At 42.7% G+C, this 20,227-nt stretch overlaps 3 protein-coding genes across 3 annotated transcripts in view; 1 reads left to right on the top strand and 2 right to left on the bottom strand.

Moving 5' to 3' along the window:
• Positions 1–20,227, top strand: part of LOC308325609 (uncharacterized protein) — a 96,441-nt gene that overhangs the window by 30,613 nt on the left and 45,601 nt on the right. The gene's annotated exons all lie outside the window — the stretch shown is intronic.
• On the bottom strand, positions 3,707–5,329 carry LOC308325046 (von Willebrand factor C domain-containing protein 2-like). Its single transcript, XM_080777429.1, has 2 exons — positions 5,191–5,329; positions 3,707–4,618 (listed from the first exon to the last, which is right to left on the bottom strand). The coding sequence occupies exons 1-2, from the start codon at positions 5,324–5,326 to the stop codon at positions 4,428–4,430; spliced, it is 327 nt and encodes a 108-aa protein (XP_080633555.1). The 5' UTR covers positions 5,327–5,329; the 3' UTR covers positions 3,707–4,427.
• LOC308326459 (nck-associated protein 1-like) lies at positions 5,899–10,056 on the bottom strand (the record flags this gene model as incomplete). Its single annotated transcript, XM_080779346.1, has 8 exons — positions 5,899–6,004; positions 6,559–6,698; positions 7,285–7,404; positions 7,581–7,713; positions 7,876–8,021; positions 8,863–8,921; positions 9,646–9,727; positions 9,949–10,056. The coding sequence occupies 8 exons, from the start codon at positions 10,054–10,056 to the stop codon at positions 5,899–5,901; spliced, it is 894 nt and encodes a 297-aa protein (XP_080635472.1).

Raw genomic sequence — 20,227 nt, 5'->3', positions numbered from 1 at the left:
TGCTCAAATACTTTATTCCTTTTGTCAATATGGGACCTTCTATACACTGGTATGTGCGTCTCCGCTGCCCTCTGTACGTTCCACGCTGTTATACAGGTTTATTGGACATATCTATTCACAAATTCACCAAGTATCCTTTTCATTGTCTGTGTATGATGCGAAATTGTCAAATCCCCCCCTCTTGCCAGATTAGCCTGTCAAACCTTATTTGACAGATAATGAGGTGCTTTATACTCATGGAATATACTACAGCATGTCTTCTTTTGATGTGGGAAAAAAAGGTTACAGCTGAACTTTCTCTCACGTTTCCCGTTTGTCGAGGCGTCATTGATGCGTCTTTGAGGCAAACACTTTGCACACGCTATCGGAGCAAAAGAAACTTGATACAGTGAGAGGATGACAACGTGAGATGGAGACTACAGACGAGGAGGGTGTGTGCCCGTGCACGCACGCACGCACGTCCCCACAATTAAGATGCTGGGGTTAGTTTAAGCAATAGTAGCAATGTCACAATATAAAAATGCTCTGTTACAAGTAAAAGGCCTGTATTAAGAAATTGTACTCTGGTAAATGTACAAATGTATGAGCATCAATGCTGACCACTTAACACGGGTCAGATGGGTGAACACGGACAACTTTGGAGATTTTCACATGGGCCCTGTTTCAGGAGAGCTTGAGAACCGCTGCTCTAAGGTTACATACAATTGAGTTGATAAATAGATGCTTTGTGAGAGGTGGAATTGCAACTATACAGTTAGAATTGATCCCAGGGCCAGTCGATGACCTCTGTCTCTGGGTCTCTCTGCTCTGCTGTTGCCATAACAACCCACACGGACCTTTTGCAAGTTATTGTGGTACAAATGTAGTTTTGTTTTAGTTTTGCAGAGAGTCTATTACAATGAGTGCCGCCTGGCTGATTTCAGGCTATTCCACTATGACTCTCGTCCAGTTTTTGCTTCCATCTTGAATGCTAAAGTATTAGCATTAATGCCACCGAGCCAAAATTATATCCATATTTATACTAGCTCTAGACAGCACCACGATGTTCCCATCGTGCTCAACAGATAATCAGAGAAGACCTCCGAACATCGCCGATCTGTTCAACACCACGGACGGCCATCGCTTTAGTTTCAGAGAAAAAAGCCTTCAAAGACGCGGCCTAAAACAGAGGCTAATGGGTAATATTGAGAACGTTTTGCAGTGCGGGATAGGTTCATAGCAACCGGAGAGATTCAACAGCGAGGCAATGTTACAGCGATATTCAACGCCTTATGACGACCCTGCTCGCCATGTGTAATCAGCGCATGGCATGGTGCAAAATGAATTAATCGTGACGAGTACAGCTGTCCGAAGTATCGAAACGGTTAAGGCATAAATGTCATGCAATGATAAATACACATGCACATCATGAATGTAAGTTGTGCATTTACAATACATGCTTGCCTCCACGTGTAGGCCTACTGTATACAAACGGGTTTAGAGACAATCTAGGCTACATTCATTCATTCATAACACTTTCTAGCAAATATAAAAAAAAGTCATTTTTGACTTGGCAAGAACTGAAAATAGGCTATTGTAACGTTGTTTTGTCAGAACTAATGTGGTAATTGTTCCTACTAAGATGACAGGGGGGGGGCTGGCCTCCCCTGGGTTTCATGGGGAAAAAAAGGTGGGTCTACTGTCTATGAATAATGGCCTTTCATTGTTTTAATGTGTGTGCTACACAGCTACAGTAGAGGGAGGACGGAGCTGTTTCATTTTAATTGGTGTGGTCAGCCAGTGGAAGAGGATATTGTTGTGCAGAAACTTCTTATCTCCATGTTTTAACGTCAATGTTAATGTTAACGTTAATGTTTTTTTTGTAAATCAACACCCTACTTGATCATACTACATCATCCCACAAAAGTATCAGATCTGCAAGCTCTAAGCATAGCACGACACGTTTTGAGCTTGTCGATTTGCTACTTTGGCTGTTTTTTGTTTTTTTATCCTGAAAAGTAACGGTCTTGGACTTGTGAGGTTTCCACCCGACATAGACAAATATGTTTTAAAGATTCAATAACATAGTACTTATTATCAGTCTTATGATTCAATGTTTTTTTTTAATGCTTTCAGAGGCTCCTCTTTCCTTTTCTAACTCGTTTTCATTCCTTATTGTTTATTGTTTTGAAGTAGAACCATGGCCTCAAACTGCCAACAGAAGCAATCTAGAGGGAAATCAAACCTGCCTCTCCTCCAAGTGGAGGGGCGAAAACAGCTTATTCCAGTAGAATAAAAAATGCAACTCAGTTCACGCAAGGTAGAGAAAAGAGGAGGCTGATAGATAATGTACATGGAACGTTCTTTATTCTAACTTCTGTACATTTGAGTGATGGTGATGGCAGGTGTCGTACTGTATATCAAAGAATACATACAGTACAAATGAACTAAATAATACCGTATCAAACAGTATCTTCCAGCAGTAAAGGTAAATAGCTCAGTATGTCAACAACACAACTGGCGTCTCTATATCCCAATATAAATGAATAATGAGCATTTGATAAAACACGCTATACTGCATTGCAGTCATACCATTTTATTATGGTTAATTTATTATGCAAACTATGTAACATATTACAGTTGTATACAACATATAATATAACAAACGTATTGCTTTCCCAAGCCATGTCCTGTCCTACATTGCATCATATTTTGTGCATACCTTTAGAGATGCATCAATCTATGACAAGTTCATTCCTAAGAACTACAGTATAGAACTTCTGTATCACAAACGATCCCAGAAATAATCCCAAGGGTATCAAGCGCTACTTCATCTGCTTGGTGAGCAGAGGTCTGACAATAAGAGTGACTAATTTATACTCCATATGACTATAAATCAGGGTATAAATGGGTCCTTGTCGTTCAGCCAACATTGTGAGTAGTTTGATGACAAGAAGACACGTCGTGCTCTAGCTTTTCTTGGTTTTTAAAAACCTACTTTGGACGGGGAGAGGAAACATGTTTAGAGAAGGCCACCGTCAAACATGGCCCAATCATTCTCAAGGACTTCTCAGTTCTGTTGGTGGTGGGTTTTGTCAGGAGAATGGCTGGTAAGTTCCACTGCATTGAGGGTTGTCTTTGGATTGACAATCTAATCTCTAATGCCCACATTTTTTATTTAAATGTCCCCCGTTTGACACAATTACGGATGTTCCAGTATCAGAGCTTCTTGTAATAGTGACAGATTACACTGTGCCTGTCAGCTATGAAACATAATTGTCAAAAATGTTATACCGGTAGTCTATTCAGAGAATTGGAACAAGTCCTTAGTCAATCATTAATGTTAGCCAGTAGCATCTGGTATCACATTCTTTTTTTTGTCCCGACTTTCTTATGGAATATAATCTTGACCACATTAACACTGGCATCCCTATTCTGGGCAAGTTATAATAATAGGTCAATGTACGCAGATAATAGCAGATCAAGAGCTGCTATTCAACATGTGAGCTTGTAGATCATCCCAAAGAGATTTGGTATATAGAAGGTAAAAAGGAGGGTCCCTGGTCAACAAAGTATATAGGTTTTAAGTGGTTAAAGCCCCCCTCTTTCTGGTTAAAGTCACACTTTTGAATGCAAAAAATGGTTAAAGTCCCTATTTTCACAAGTCTTAAAAAAAGAGTGGATTCCCCTGATCTTGCATGCATCTATGTTGATGAGATCCCTCCAGGCTGGTCGTTCAGTCCAAACACAATAACTAAAACAATCACTAACAATATCGATTCACCGATAACTATATCGTTCATCATTGTCATCTGAAACTTGAGTTAGAACAATTTTGAAAACTGTATCTTTATAGTGAAAAGTAACTGTTTTGGACATAATGAGGTTTCCACCCAAGACCCAACAGATAATGGATAATTTGACTCTGATTATAAATGATTAGAAGGAAAGACTGTTGTAAACTGCCTGATGGTAATGTCAGCTAGCATTAGGTATTCAAAACCTCAACTCCGTTAATAACAAAGCTTTCTGAGGGTGAGACAGTGAGACTGAATTAATCCAAAATGTCCTTCTGATGCATTTTAATTGGCTGTCAATGTTCCTATAATTTATACATTTAATCTATCATTGTCGCTATAGTTGTGGCGTGGACGCTGTCATCCATTTCAGTTAGTGATTTTTATAGTTCTAATTATCGTGCTCAGTGTGAATGGCCCTTATACACTTAAGGATCTCTGCAGTAAATCGTCTCTGTCGGATTGGAAACTTTACAGGATTCAAATAAAAAAATATAGCAAATGTAGCAGATCTACAAGCTCAAAATGTCAAGCTTGTAGATCTGCTATTTTTGTGTGATGCTGTAGAATGATAAAGTAGGGCGTTAATTTACAAACAAACAAAATTCAAAAATGTTTGAATATTTCTGCCCGACAGCGACGATATGGTCTTTAGTTCTGTTGGACCGACGGTTCTTCGGGGGTACAGTTTTTGAGGCGGGCACAGGTTGCCACGCGGTTCCCCTCCCAGTAACCTGCGTCCTGGCCATCGTGGCACCGACATTTGGTGCAGGAGTCCACCCACACGGCCTCACCGGCAGGAATCACTCTGCTGTGGGACGCGTCCACGTAGCAGTTAGGGCCTGGATGGGAAACGGTGCACACAGGTTAAGCCTGGATACATGTAGGCTATATGCATGTATACACACACGATACATGCTTTCACACACATATAGCCAAGCAGGCACACATGGACATACATCACAAGCGTGATTTTACTAGTGGCACATTTACCAAGTCCTGATATTAAAGCTGGATTGCCGTGATTTTTGTACTTTTTCTGTTTTGTAGGTCTATGGAGTTAACATTACTCTAATAGACCCCCAGGTCTGGTTATAATAGGCCAATCAGAGGCAGGCGGGACGTTACCATGTCCATCTCTGATGCAAAATAGATTCACACATACTTAATGCCTTGGACTAAAAAATAATCTTCCTCCTAGTATAATCATAGTAGGCCTACCTAGTCGTTTTAGGGAGGGAACTCCATCTTTAATTATTAGTAAGCTATGCTATCTACAAAAATATACACCCTATCGCACTTTATGGACCAGGATGGAAACAAAAGATGCCTTTTTTAGCATAAAATTTGACTGTAGCCTACTACCTGTACTGTTAACAAACCTGCTAATAAAGTATTAAATCAAACAACCTACCATCTTTGCACTCAGGGCAGCATGTTCCAGGCTGGTAGATAGGGTTGACACATGGTGGAGGGGCACAGTCTGCTACTAGACAGCGGGCAATGCCATCACTGTCACAACTGCACTGTTCACACTCTGATGGCTGCATGTTGTGACCGCACGCACACACACACACACACACACACACACACACAAAAAAAACAGAGACAGGTAGAGAAAGAGAGAGGTCCAATACAAGACAATATTTACAGAGACATTAGTAAATGGTGTGTATGGCATATAACCCATATTTATGAACCCTTTGTGATGAAGGCTGATACTTTTGTGTTTTGGTTGATGCCTCACTCACAGCACCATACAGTACCAGGCCTATTCCACAAGGAGGCGCCATATAGACATTCTTAACCAAAACTAAATCGAGTCAGAAAGAAAAAAACAGCATGTTCCAAATTGACTTATTGCACACTACACTGCCACAGCCCACAGGACAACGTATAGGATTAGGACTTGAATTGTTCAGCCCAATAACACTGAGAAAAAAAAAACATGAATAGTGTAAACTTAAATGAATTCAAAACATATACATTTAGCCAATGTCACTGGTCCTCTCTTTTATAGCCTAAATGAAATATAGCCTAATCAGATGGAATTTATTAGAACATCATGATCGTGTGTGGACATTCCAGACATAAGTTATTTCCATATCCATCTCTCCTGTGATCAGGGCACAGGGCACCCCCCCCCCCCAATCAGAAAGAAACTACGTAGGTCTACGTCTATAAATGTTAAACACAGCTCAGACAGGGCTGTGTGCAACTTGTCCAGACTGAAAGAAGACAACAACAAAGTATACGTTTCAAACACTTTGCTGTCTGTACGAGAACACACAAGGCTGTGAAGTCAGGTTATTATTGTGACCCGTTTAACCCCTGGCTCTACAATAACAGAAATACACACACAGTACATTGAAAACAAACCTTTCACATTTCGTTTTAAATGACAAGAATTTCAACATTTTGGTGTTAGCATTATGTTATGCTTTAGCTATTGAAAAGACAAGCTAAAAAAAAAACAAGCTAAAAAAATAGCAGACCTTCAAGCTCATAGCGCGCCACTCGGTGGCGCGCTATGAGCTTGAAGGTCTGCTATTTTTTTTTTAATCGAAGAACGACTGACATAGAAACATAGCTTTTTCAGAAAACTGTCAGGATGTAAAAGACATTTTTAGAATCTGATCTCAGGTCAAAATGGGTTAAGGATTTACAATACTTATTGAATAATAATGTTCTAGTGTGTGTGTGTGTGTGTGTGTGTGTGTGTGTGTGTGTGTGTGTGTGTGTGTGTGTGTGTGTGTGTGTGTGTGTGTCAGAGATAACTCACTTGGTGACCAGTAATCTATTTTTCCTCATGCTCTCAACTCCAGGCTTTTCTCGCTCCGGCTCTCCTTTCTTCCCTGTAGCTTTCTTACTCTTCTTGTTGACGGCCTGGCTGATGGTCTTGGCACAGTGCTTAGGAAGCAGCTGGAGACAAAACAAGTATAGTAGTAGTAATATTGCATGTATATATTAAATTCATCCAAATGTTGCTACAAGACAACAAAACCATTGGACACATCTGGTAGGATGGTTGCTAATGCTAAAATCTTGTAATAGCATAGGCCTAGTGTTGGCTGTCTTAAACCAGTTAGTTAATTAATTAAGCAATATTACACGAGAGGGTGTTCTTTATATTCATTAATGCACTCGGAACTCTCCTGCAGCATCGCAGGCATGCATTAATGACGATGAAGAACACCCTCTCGTGTAATATTGCAATTATACAACAATCATACGAGCTTGTAGATCTGCTATTTTTGAACAGTCGAAGAACGACTGACATAGAAACATAGCTTTTTCAGAAAACTGTCAGGATGTAGAAGACTTTTTTTTTAAATCTGATCTCAGGTCAAAATGGGTTAATGGTAGATCACTTTGTCATTAGCAGAACGGAAATATGAACAACATACTTGGCAACAAAGAATTGATACTGCGTTATATTCAAATTGTCTCATTCGTGTCGTCCCATTGACCAAAAATAGGCGTTGTAGTGTGCGTGTACAGTACGTACCTGGTCACTGAGAGTACATTGTTCCGTGCAAATGTCAGTGATGAGATTTCTGGCCTGTTTGGCCATTTCATCCAGGAACATGTTGCACAGCGACAGGCTGCGATCCCCTATGTGGTGGCGCTAGAAGACACACACATAAACACACAATGTGGGCTGTTCTATGGCTACAATTATACTTGTCATTTCTATGCGGACACAAACTGCAACACAGTATGTTCTGCTAAAAACACAACACATTAGCTGGGACTATGGGTGTTTTTTTCTTTTGGGTGTGTGTGTGTGTGTGTGTGTGTTACCTCCTCGGGGCACAGTTCATGTGTGCAGGACATGAAGTGTGTACACAGCAGAGGGAAGCAGATGGAGTGTCTGCTCTGAGATGGTAGCTCCAAACACTGTTGAAACATCTTCTCAAATGCACGGCTGTAGAAACTGCACACACAAAAATATATTATTTATTTTGTGTAAATGTGTTGATGTATAAGAAGTGTGTGTGTGTGTGTGTGTGTGTGTGTGTGTGTGTGTGTGTGTGTGTGTGTGTGTGTGTGTGTGTGTGTGTGTGTGTGTGTGTGTGTGTGTGTGTGTGTGTCTCACCAGAATATGGAGAGGTCAGAGGTCTCCACTAGCATCTCCACCAGTGAGTCCACGATCTTGGTGTGAAAGATGATGGTGTTCATCATCTTCCCCAGCTCCCTGTGGTCTGCTATACCCAGACTGGCCTTAGAAACACTGGTATACGCCTAGAGGAGACATGGTGGGAGGGAATAAAGAACAGAAAGATGGAATAGAAGGGAACGAACCAAATGAACAGGGAAAGAAAGGCAGGTTGGATGGAAACGAAGAGGGAATGAGGAAAAGGAAAACAGGAAGTAGGGATGAACCGAAATGCAAAGAAAGTGGCAATAAGTCTGAGGAATCAGAAACAAGAGAACGACAAACGGAAGACTATAGCACCATTGTGTATTGTATTGTATTGACATTAGACACCAGCGGATGGCGGATTTAGCCGGTTAACCGCAGTTTGGGTCAAAAGAATATATTATTAATTAATATCGGATAAACCGCGGGTGAAATAATGCTGGAAATAAATGAATGGCATCCATCTATAGGTTTTATAACTTTTAAAACGGAAACAAACTAATGACATCTATCTATAGGCTTATAATATAGTTTTTTTTTAAAAGGCACCAAATCTCGGCGTGCGTGCGTTAGTAGTATTTTTCCTTGAACTTGTAGATTGGCTATATCCCTGCAGCGGATTTCGGGTGGTTGCGGATATATAAATTGGATTAAGTCATTTATGCGGTGGGATAACAGGCGGATTATAAATATGCACACTCGGATTCGGGTGACAAAAAAGCTCATCCGCTGATCTCTGATTGACATGATCATGAATTGACATTGAATTTGAAAAAAATGACACATTTACACAAAATATGTCCGCATAATATCCAGCTTGCCCAGAGACATCTTGAAAATATAGCAAATTCGTTCGATACAATTTGTTCCTGAATAACATGTAGTTGGTATCAAGTTCAACTGTGTGTGTGTGTGTGTGTGTGTGTGTGTGTGTGTGTGTACCTGCAATCTGAACCAGTCCAGTCTCATGCCTCTGAAGTCAAACACATCTCCATCCTCCACTATAAGGAACAAGCATGTGCAAAATTACCACAACACTGTGTTTGATGTTATTTTTAAAACAATATTCACACACATCACATCATCCTTCAATAATTATATTCCACAACACTGAGCTGACATGGACATAAGCATTTAATCTTTGATGTTTACTGTCTGCTGGCGTTTGGCTTATGAATGTTATTCTGTTGTACCAGGTTTTTCTTTTCCTTTTAGATTTTTTTGAGAGAGAGAAACCATGAAACAGTTTTTGGCATAATATAAACACAGTACATTCCAGTATTAACCCATTTTGCGCGGGAACCCCTTTTATGTTATACAAGATCTACAAGCTCACGCCGAGTGGCGCTCTACGAGCTTGTAGGTCTGCTATTTCTTTTAAATGGTGAAAATGTGCCTCACATCTTTGAATATATATTGTTACAGAGTGAACATTTTAACTCAATTCTTTGCTTCTGTGTTGGGGTCCCTGGAACAACATATTTTCATATTGGGGTCCTTTCCTTGACATGAAATATTGAGCACAACTGAAACAGAAACATTTCAGAAAGCCGTCAGGATTTTGAAGACTTTTTTTTAAATTTCGACCTCAGGCCTAAATGGGTTAATTGAACTGAAAGACTGTATAAAGAAATAATGACCTGTTGCAATTGTACACTCTCAGGGTTAAATGATCATACATGATTACCTCAAACCATGATTTACAGTACAGTAGTTTATGTTTACCTTGTTTGACGCTGAGAGAGGTCATCGTGTTGACGAAGGAAGACATGATGATTGATTCATCTTCTGGACACACAGAGAGGTTCTAGCATAGAAAAAACAAGTTCCATTCTTACGGTGATTAATGTTATCGATGCATGTTCCTTTAGCCATTATTCATCATTGTCATACAAATAAATATTAGGAATATGAAACCATGGGTGGTAGGGGTAGTTTCAGTAACCCCCTTCCCCCCGTTAATTAAGATTGTCCCACTGACATTTTCAATGCTTGTGTGTGTGTGTGTGTGTGTGTGTGTGTGTGTACCTGCACCAGTTCGTTGAGCACCACAGCATCGAAACCAGATAGATACTGAACGTAGTACCTCTGCATGACTGGACCATACTTCCTCACATGGGCCCTCAGCTCCTCCATGCAGAAGATCAACTCTGCTATGTGTCTGTAACACACACACACACACACACACACACACACACACACACACACACACACACACACACACACACACACACACACACACACACACACACACACACACTTAACAAGAAATTCTTGAACACAAACAATAGTGGATGCGCAAACTTGGAAAACTCTACAACAAGTGCTTCAGGATACAGATCACGGGCATCGCCTTCTCCATATATGGCGACTGCCAATTATTGCAGACACTGAACAGAATTTTGCCGATGCCTGATCAGCTCTCAGCTTGGGCATGCCTGCAATCTGCAGGCACCTCACGACTGATTTATGGACATTACCAAGGCTTCCAAATATGAACACAAGTAGTTTACATTTGTAGCCAAGCTGTATAATAGCATCTTTAAGACGCTGGTACTTAAGCACCTTGGTAAGGAATGCCTCTTCCAGACTGTGGTCAAATGTACATGCCACTTCCAAAATGGTCACTTCTCTACTGTCATCAACACCAACAATATCTGGTGTATTAGCTGTGACATCTGAAATCATCATAGACTCAAATACCACACGACAGTGTGATTTGAGTCTGGCTACATGAACATGGCAGTTAAAACATACGAGTGCTTATACATTTTGGCAGATGATGAAACATATGAACTTAGCTAATAGGTCAACAATTCTGTCGTGCCTAGCGATGTACATTCCATTATATACATAGCAACCAAACACACATTACTGTGTGCGATCATGTATCAGTGTGTGTGTATTATTGTGCGTGTGTGTGTGTGTTTGCTTACTTGTCTATGAAGTCATCTGTACTTTTCTTCTGGATGTTGTCGGCGTGACGAAGGAGCCAGATGATTTCATCACGGGCAAACGATAATGCCATGAACACAAACAGCGCCTGCAGGTGGAGAACACAGAGTAAAAGAGAGAAAGGTCTCTTTTTGAACACCTACTGTACAAAGAAAAAACACACTACTTTGGTATCATTATCTTCATCAGAACATTATAGGGCCAACTCATGCAGGTGTTAAATAGAAAGTAGAAAAGTTCATCTTAAATCATTAGGTTTATAAGAAGACAGAGTCACACTAGTTATCAGAACATAATGTATTCCCTTAATAAACTGTGTGATAACGTATTCTGGCCCCGATTGAAAAGGCATTATCCCAATCCCACAATGCACAACTTGGAGTAAGGGACAAAGCGCTAAAGCATTGCGTGATTTCAAATGCCCAGATTTTGAGCTTGTATAAACTGGGTACCAGTACCAGATCAGGAATCACCATTATTATTATTCGCAGTACTAACGTTGTGGTCCTGTACTTCTGGCTCTCCACAGGAACTCCATAACATAGAATATACAAATATTGCAGCACGACTCTTTAACCCAGGCCTGACGTCGGAATAAATAAAAAACGTTCGCTCTGAAAGAATATATATTCAAAGATTTGTGCCTTACGATTTTTCAAAAATAGCAGACCTAAAATATGATCTGAAGTGGGACGTGTTCCTCAGTCATGTTGCAGGTCCCTTGGTGTGATCCATGGTCAGGCAATGCCCTCTTGATTGTTTATTGTATTACTACACATTATGATACGGTTGATGATGCTGCGTTTGGTCGTCTAAATAATGTAAACTATTTTCAATTTTTTCTTATCTATCTTGTCTGTCCATGAATACGTACTCTGCTGTTGTTGCTTGTGTCTGTATTTTAGGTTGTCTGTTGTATGCGTTTGTAAAAAATCTAAAATAAAGTACTGATCATAAAAATAAGAAAATAGCAGACCTAAGTAAATGTAAATGGTGCATTTATATAGCGCCTTTATCCAAGGCGCTTTACATAGATTGTGCATTACATTCACCCATTCATACACCGATGGCAGCGGAAACCATGCAAGGCACCAACTAGCACATCGGGAGCAATTAGGGGTTCAGTGTCTTGCTCAAGGACACTTCGACAGTAACTCTGGGGGAGCCCGGGTTTGAACTGGCAACCTTGCGGTTCCCATCCAGGCACTCTACCCCTGAGCCACCGCCGCCCTACAAGCCGCCCTACAAACAGACCTACAAGCTCGTAGTGCGCCACTCGGTGGCACGCTATGAGCTTGTAGATCTGCTATTTTTCAATAGCTAAAGCATAACATAATGCTTAGTTAAAAACACCAAAAGGGGTTCCCACCCCAAGAATGGGTTAAGTTGACATTATATATTACCTTTGGGCCCAGGAGTCCAGGCTGGTCAGCAAGGACGGTAGCCAACTCCTTCAGAGCAGAGCGGAGAAACTTGCGTCTCTCTCTGTGCATGGAGCCTCTGCACATCAAACACATAGATGATGCCCAATGACACATCATTCAATTATATATTCTATCACCTTCGGGACAACATGGTAAGATGAGAGTACCACTGACAGAAGAGGAGAGAAGGCAGGTGGTTGAGCAGGGGAGGAATTAAATATTTTACCTTTACTAGTTCAATAACTGGTCATACTATATATTTTTTTTGTTTTTTGGTAGGGTCAGTAATGTCAGCCCATTGACATTGGCCAAAGAAACTGGCCCAGACAGCCAATAAGTGGAATGTTTCTCAATAGCATTTTTTCTTCCATCCCTTTTCTGGGGTGAACACACAGATATTATTAGTGTAGCGTGAAAACATCAGGGGGCGTAAAAGCATAAGGTTTAAGTGATTAAAAAGTGAAGGGATGCAGGACTAAAAGACTAATGGATGGAGGAATGAGTGGCCAATTAGAGAAAGTGGTTAAACAAGTGCAAAAGCATGCAAGATAAAAGGATAGCAGGTTGAGAAAGAGGGAAAGGCGAGAAGAGACAAAGACAAGAGAGAAGGATGTATGGATGGATAGATAGACAGATAGAGGCAGATTAAGAGATGGAGGGCAAAGAGAGATTAGGATACGTACGCATGAGACAGTGCTTGTTCCTTGCATTCTCTTATGTCGTTGATGCGTTTGTTGTATCTGAAACACACAAATTGAAGAGAGGCACTGATTGAAAACCCTGAACCCAGTGTGTGTGTGTGTGTGTGTGTGTGTGTGTGTGTGTGCGTGCGTGCGTGCGTGCGTGCGTGCGTGCGTGCGTGCTCGCTCACAAATTGTTTCCATTTTATTATTATCCTGTCTGTGTGTGAACTCCTGCAATTATAGCATTTGTCTACTACTTTTATTTCCTGAGATGGCAACACATACTGTAATGTCCAATTGTTTGTCTTATTGCTTTCTGTATGTCTTTGTCTATTCTTGTTCATGAAAAATTAATACATTTTAAGTTGAAAACAAAAGAAAACCCTAAACTCATGGCATGAAGGTGTTAAAGATTCCAATAAATTATTATTATTATACTAATAAAGACAAACAATTGTGTAATTGAGGATGTTAAGCAGAACAGTGACAATATAGAGACATTGAATATGTTATGAGTGTGTAAAAAATTCCTAAATCGGCAAAAGAGTTTTGACATAAAAATCACAAATGCTCAACATTCATAATGTAGCTTGTACACATCAAGTCACCAAATGTACATTATAAATCAGGCATAAATGTGTGTGTAGATGCTTCCTACGCACACGTGTGTGTGTGTGTGTGTGTGTGTGTGTGTGTGTGTGTGTGTGTGCGAGTGTGCACGCGCGCCTACCCTCTGATGTTAACAAACAGGTCCTCAGCTGCTTTGTGAATGTGGAAGACCTCATCTCTAAACAGGCAGAGACACGCGGAACTCTGCAGAGCCAACTTGCCAGTCTCAATAATAACATTCTGTTACATCACCTTTGGTGTCCCTATACATTTCTGTTACCTGTCGTCACCTGCTTCCTGGTCATGTGACTTCAGTAACCAATACACGACAGCTATGTCCCACAAAACTCCCTTCAAAATAAAAGCATTTGGCTCAAAGGAAAACGACTTGTTTCACAATAAGATCATAATAACAATGTCTGTTCACCCAGAATATAAAAAAGTTCAGTAGAAAACGTGTTTGGGTTCTTTACAGTTACAGACACAGAGAGGGGGGAGGGGGGGCTAGAGAAAGCAATATGAGATATTTTATGATCTTGTGATTAGCAGACAGCCAAAAGTAAAACATAAAACATAAATGTGTTTTGGCCATCCAATTATTTACCATGCACACCATCAAATATGAATACACGGTTTTCAAATAATTGCAATGCATACTATTGAAGAATAGCCTACTATAAAACTTCATGTTCAAACACTGATCAAGACAAAAATGGGAAATGATGGATGGTTATTTCACTATATAAATAGGCCTATTCCTGTGGAACCGGGAGTCAAGCAAAAGGGAATGCATCCCATGTTCTTGTCAGGGTCCCCAGTTCAAAAGTGATTAATTTGGATGGGGTCACGCCCTGACAAGGTTGAGAAACACCAGTGACCACACTACTCTATGAATTTGATGATGGCACACTCACGCACGCACGCACGCATGCACACACACACACACACACACACTCCCACACACACACACACACACACTCCCACACACACGCACACACACACACACACACACACACACACACACACACACACACACACACACACACACACACACACACACACCGGTGTAAAGCTGGGAGGCCGCATTTGAAGCCTGTCAAGGTCACACCTTGACCCTAGACCTTAGGAGTGTCTTTGAGCGACGGGAGCAGGTTCCCCAGATTCAGCTTCACCTTCTGAACAAAAGTATGTCTTGTTTGAAACAAAAGGACTTTTGGAAAGGGCCTAAAGGTGGCGCTAACCGTCAAACTACAGGGAGTGTTGTGCATTTTTTTTTTTAATCCGACAGATACCTCTCTGGACTCACTTTTTCCCGCTGAATCCGAATATATCAACGACGAGACTGTCTGACCTTGGGAAAGTGGTGAAAAAGGGCGCTAAAGTTTGTAAAAATGTCACCTTTGCATCCAAAAAGGACATATTTCCTGTGATTTTTTCCAATCAAGGGGCATGTATTCCCACTTACTTTTTCCCCCCGATTCCAACGGTGGTGGTCTTATCTCTCTACGACGTCAGGAAGTGGGTGTAAACGCCCACTTCCTGTCCCCAGCCCCCCGAAATGTTGTGGAAAACGGGACCAATTCCATTAAATCCGGCATGAAAAAGTGATTCAGAAAATGTGTTGTTTGAAAAAAAATAATAATAATTGAGCTCTAGGGGCTGAAAAAACGTGTCTCTTTTGATTTGGCGGAGAGTTAGCAGTGTCGGAGAGCTACGAAACCACTTCCATCGGATTCGGGACGCTTCAAACATTTAGAAACAGTCTTGTTTGTGAAGACAGCAATTTTTTTGAATATCTTATTGAATTTTAAAGCTGGGAGGCCGCAAATTAAAGCCTTAAATGTCAACGCTTGACCTTTGGGTCTTCCGAGTGTCTTTGAGCGTCGGGAGCGGGCTCCCTAGACTCACTTTTTCCCGCTGAATACAGCCGTGGTGGTCTCGTGTCTCTACGATGTCGGGAAGTGGGTGTACTAGCCACTTAGCCGCCAGAAATCTTCTGTAAAAAACCGAGACCATTTTCCGACTCAGAACGGCGAGGCGAACGCGCTGATATGTGTTTCCCAGCACACGGACTTACGGTTCTCTTAATTGGCTAGGGTTAGGGTTAGTTTTCAACGCGCGATAGCTCTTGAACGATACGTCCGTCAGACAAGTAATTGACGTTGGCGTTTCCAGCTTTCCGAGGCCTACGATCTGATATGTCCGCCATTGTCGTGCGACCCCCGTAGCCCCTAACCCTAACCCTAGATAACCCTAGTTTTACCTGATCGAAAGGTTTATAGGGTTACCGATGCTAAGAATGTGTTTTTGGTTGAAATGCTGAATTTAAAATTGAGTACCAGAAGCGAGCCACATATCATCGCGTTCGTCTTATCGATAGCTACGCGTGGACGCGACTAACTTTTATTTCTGACCTTTGTGGGAGGAGCTATCGCACTTTAAAGGCTACCTAGACCTATGTCCTACGTTACGTCCTACGCTGTAGAGACCTACGTCCTATGCTTCAGAGACCTACGTCCTACGTTTTAGAGACCTACGTCCTACGTTTTAGAGATCTACGTACCACGCTGTAGAGACGTACGTCCTACACTGTAGAGACGTACGTCCTACGCTTTAGAGACCTATGTCCTACGCTACGTCCTGCGTTTTAGAGATCTACGTCCTACGCTGTAGAGACGTACGTCCCACGCTGTAGAGACCTACGTCCTACGCTACGCCCTATGTTTCAGAGACCTACGTCCGTCCTACGTTACGTCCTACGCTTTAGAGACCTACGTCCTACGCTACGTCCTACGTTTTAGAGATCTACGTCCTACGCTGTAGAGACGTACGTCCTACGCTGTAGATACGTACGTCCTACGCTGTAGAGACCTACGTCCTGCGTTACCTCCCACGCTGTAGAGACCTACGTCCTACGCTGTAGAGACCTACGTCCCACGCTACGTCCTATGTTTTAGAGACCTACGTCTGTCCTACGTTACGTCCTACGCTGTAGAGACCTACGTCCTACGCTTTAGAGACCTACGTCCTACACTGTAGAGACGTACGTCCTACGCTTTAGAGACCTATGTCCTACGCTACGTCCTGCGTTTTAGAGACCTACGTCCTACGTTACGTCACACGCTGTAGAGACCTACGTCCTACGTTTTAGAGACCTACGTCCTACGTTACGTCACACGCTGTAGAGACCTACGTCCTACGTTTTAGAGACCTACGTCCTACGTTACGTCCTACGCTTTAGAGACCTACGTCTTACGTTTTAGAGACCTATGTCCTACGTTACGTCCTACGCTGTAGAGACCTACGTCTTACGTTTTAGAGACCTACGTCCTACGTTACGTCCTACGCTTTAGAGACCTACGTCTTACGTTTTAGAGACCTATGTCCTACGTTACGTCCTACGCTGTAGAGACCTACGTCCTACGCTTTAGAGACCTACGTCCTACGCTACGTCCTACGTTTTAGAGATCTACGTCCTACGCTGTAGAGACGTACGTCCTACGCTGTAGAGACGTACGTCCTACACTGTAGAGACGTACGTCCTACGCTTTAGAGACCTATGTCCTACGCTACGTCCTGCGTTTTAGAGACCTACGTCCTACGTTACGTCACACGCTGTAGAGACCTACGTCCTACGTTTTAGAGACCTACGTCCTACGTTACGTCCTATGCTTTAGAGACCTACGTCTTACGTTTTAGAGACCTATGTCCTACGTTACGTCCTACGCTGTAGAGACCTACGTCCTAAGTTTTAGAGACCTACGTCCTACGTTACGTCCTACGCTTTAGAGACCTACGTCTTACGTTTTAGAGACCTATGTCCTACGTTACGTCCTACGCTGTAGAGACCTACGTCCTACGTTTTAGAGACCTACGTCCTACGTTACGTCCTACGCTTTAGAGACCTACGTCCTACGTTTTAGAGACCTATGTCCTACGTTACGTCCTACGCTGTAGAGACCTACGTCGTACGCTGTGGAGACCTACGTCCTACGCTGTAGAGACCTACGTCCTACGCTACATCCTACGTTTTAGAAACCTACGTCCTACGTTACGTCACACGCTGTAGAGACCTACGTCCTACGTTTTAGAGACCTACGTCCTACGTTACGTCCTACGCTTTAGAGACCTACGTCTTACGTTTTAGAGACCTATGTCCTACGTTACGTCCTACGCTGTAGAGACCTACGTCCTATGCTTCAGAGACCTACGTCCTACGTTTTAGAGACCTACGTCCTACGTTTTAGAGATCTACGTACCACGCTGTAGAGACGTACGTCCTACACTGTAGAGACGTACGTCCTACGCTTTAGAGACCTACGTCCTACGTTACGTCCTACGCTGCAGAGACCTATGTCCTACGTTACGTCCTACGCTGTAGAGACCTACGTCCTACGTTTTAGAGACCTACGTCCTACGTTACGTCCTACACTTTAGAGACCTACGTCCTACGTTTTAGAGACCTATGTCCTACGTTACGTCCTACGCTGTAGAGACCTACGTCGTACGCTGTGGAGACCTACGTCCTACGCTGTAGAGACCTACGTCCTACGCTACATCCTACGTTTTAGAGACCTACGTCCTACGTTACGTCACACGCTGTAGAGACCTACGTCCTACGTTTTAGAGACCTACGTCCTACGCTTTAGAGACCTACGTCCTACGCTACGTCCTACGTTTTAGAGACCTACGTCCTACGTTACGTCACACGCTGTAGAGACCTACATTTTAGAGACCTACGTCCTACGTTACGTCCTACGCTGTAGAGACCTACGTCCTACGTTTTGGAGACCTACGTCCTACGTTACGTCCTACGCTGTAGAGACCTACGTCCTACGCTTTAGAGACCTACGTCCTATGCTACGTCCTACATTTTAGAGACCTACGTCTGTCCTACGTTACGTCCTATGCTGTAGAGACCTACGTCTTACGTTTTAGAGACCTATGTCCTACGTTACGTCCTAGGCTTTAGAGACCTACGTCTTACGTTTTAGAGACCTATGTCCTACGTTACGTCCTACGCTGTAGAGACCTACGTCCTATGCTTCAGAGACCTACGTCCTACGTTTTAGAGACCTACGTCCTACGTTACGTCCTACGCTTTAGAGACCTACGTCCTAGGTTACGTCCTAAGCTTTAGAGACCTACGTCCTACGCTGTAGAGTCCTATGTCCTATGCTTGATTGTTTGTGGGTGTGGCTTGTTTGTGGGTGTGACTTTTTTGTTTGTGGGTGTGGTTTGTTTGTGGGTGTGGCTTGATTGTTTGTGGGTGTGGCTTGATTGTTTGTGGGTGTGGCTTGTTTGTGGGTGTGGTTTGTTTGTTTGTGGGTGTGGTTTGTTTGTGGGTGTGGCTTGATTGTTTGTGGGTGTGGTTTGTTTGTTTGTGGGCGTGTCTTGATTGTGGGCGTAGCATGTTTGTTTGTGGGAGTGGCTTTTTTGTGGGTGTGGCTTGATTGTTTGTGGGCGTGACTTGTTTGTTTGTGGGAGTGGCTTTGTTGTTTGTGGGTGTGGCTTGATTGTTTGTGGGAGTGGCTTGTTTGTGGGTGTGGCTTGATTGTTTGTGGGCGTGACTTGTTTGTTTGTGGGAGTGGCTTTGTTGTTTGTGGGTGTGGCTTGATTGTTTGTGGGTGTGGCTTGATTGTTTGTGGGCGTGGCTTGTTTGTTTGTGGGCGTAGCATGTTTGTTTGTGGGAGTGGCTTGTTTGTGGGTGTGGCTTGATTGTTTGTGGGTGTGGCTTGATTGTTTGTGGGTGTGACTTGTTTGTGGGAATGGCTTTGTTGTTTGTGGGTGTGGCTTGTTTGTTTGTGGGCGGAGCATGTTTGTTTGTGGGAGTGGCTTGTTTGTGGGTGTGGCTTGATTGTTTGTGGGTGTGGCTTGATTGTTTGTGGGCGTGACTTGTTTGTTTGTGGGAGTGGCTTTGTTGTTTGTGGGTGTGGCTTGATTGTTTGTGGGTGTGGCTTGTTTGTTTGTGGGCGTAGCATGTTTGTTTGTGGGAGTGGCTTGTTTGTGGGTGTGGCTTGATTGTTTGTGGGTGTGGCTTGTTTGTTTGTGGGCGTAGCATGTTTGTTTGTGGGAGTGGCTTGTTTGTGGGTGTGGCTTGATTGTTTGTGGGTGTGGCTTGATTGTTTGTGGGTGTGACTTGTTTGTGGGAATGGCTTTGTTGTTTGTGGGTGTGGCTTGTTTGTTTGTGGGCGTAGCATGTTTGTTTGTGGGAGTGGCTTGTTTGTGGGTGTGGCTTGATTGTTTGTGGGTGTGGCTTGATTGTTTGTGGGCGTGACTTGTTTGTTTGTGGGAGTGGCTTTGTTGTTTGTGGGTGTGGCTTGATTGTTTGTGGGTGTGGCTTGTTTGTTTGTGGGCGTAGCATGTTTGTTTGTGGGAGTGGCTTGTTTGTGGGTGTGGCTTGATTGTTTGTGGGTGTGGCTTGTTTGTTTGTGGGCGTAGCATGTTTGTTTGTGGGAGTGGCTTGTTTGTGGGTGTGGCTTGAATGTTTGTGGGTGTGGCTTGATTGTTTGTGGGTGTGACTTGTTTGTGGGAGTGGCTTTGTTGTTTGTGGGTGTGGTTTGTTTGTTTGTGGGCGTGTCTTGATTGTGGGCGTAGCATGTTTGTTTGTGGGAGTGGCTTGTTTGTGGGTGTGGC

Source organism: Protomyctophum bolini (genome assembly GCF_963924005.1).
Source record: "Protomyctophum bolini genome assembly, chromosome: 12".
Classification (NCBI taxonomy): domain Eukaryota; kingdom Metazoa; phylum Chordata; class Actinopteri; order Myctophiformes; family Myctophidae; genus Protomyctophum; species Protomyctophum bolini.
This window is presented reverse-complemented; position numbering and strand designations above follow the sequence as displayed.

Bases quoted from the DNA above. Each gene is read 5' to 3' on its own strand.
- LOC308325046 (XM_080777429.1), bottom strand. From the start codon at position 5,326: ATGCAGCCATCAGAGTGTGAACAGTGCAGTTGTGACAGTGATGGCATT. The intron at 4,619-5,190 runs GTAGGTTGTTTG...TTTCCCATCCAG, and splicing joins CTGCCCTGAGTGCAAAGATG to GCCCTAACTGCTACGTGGAC.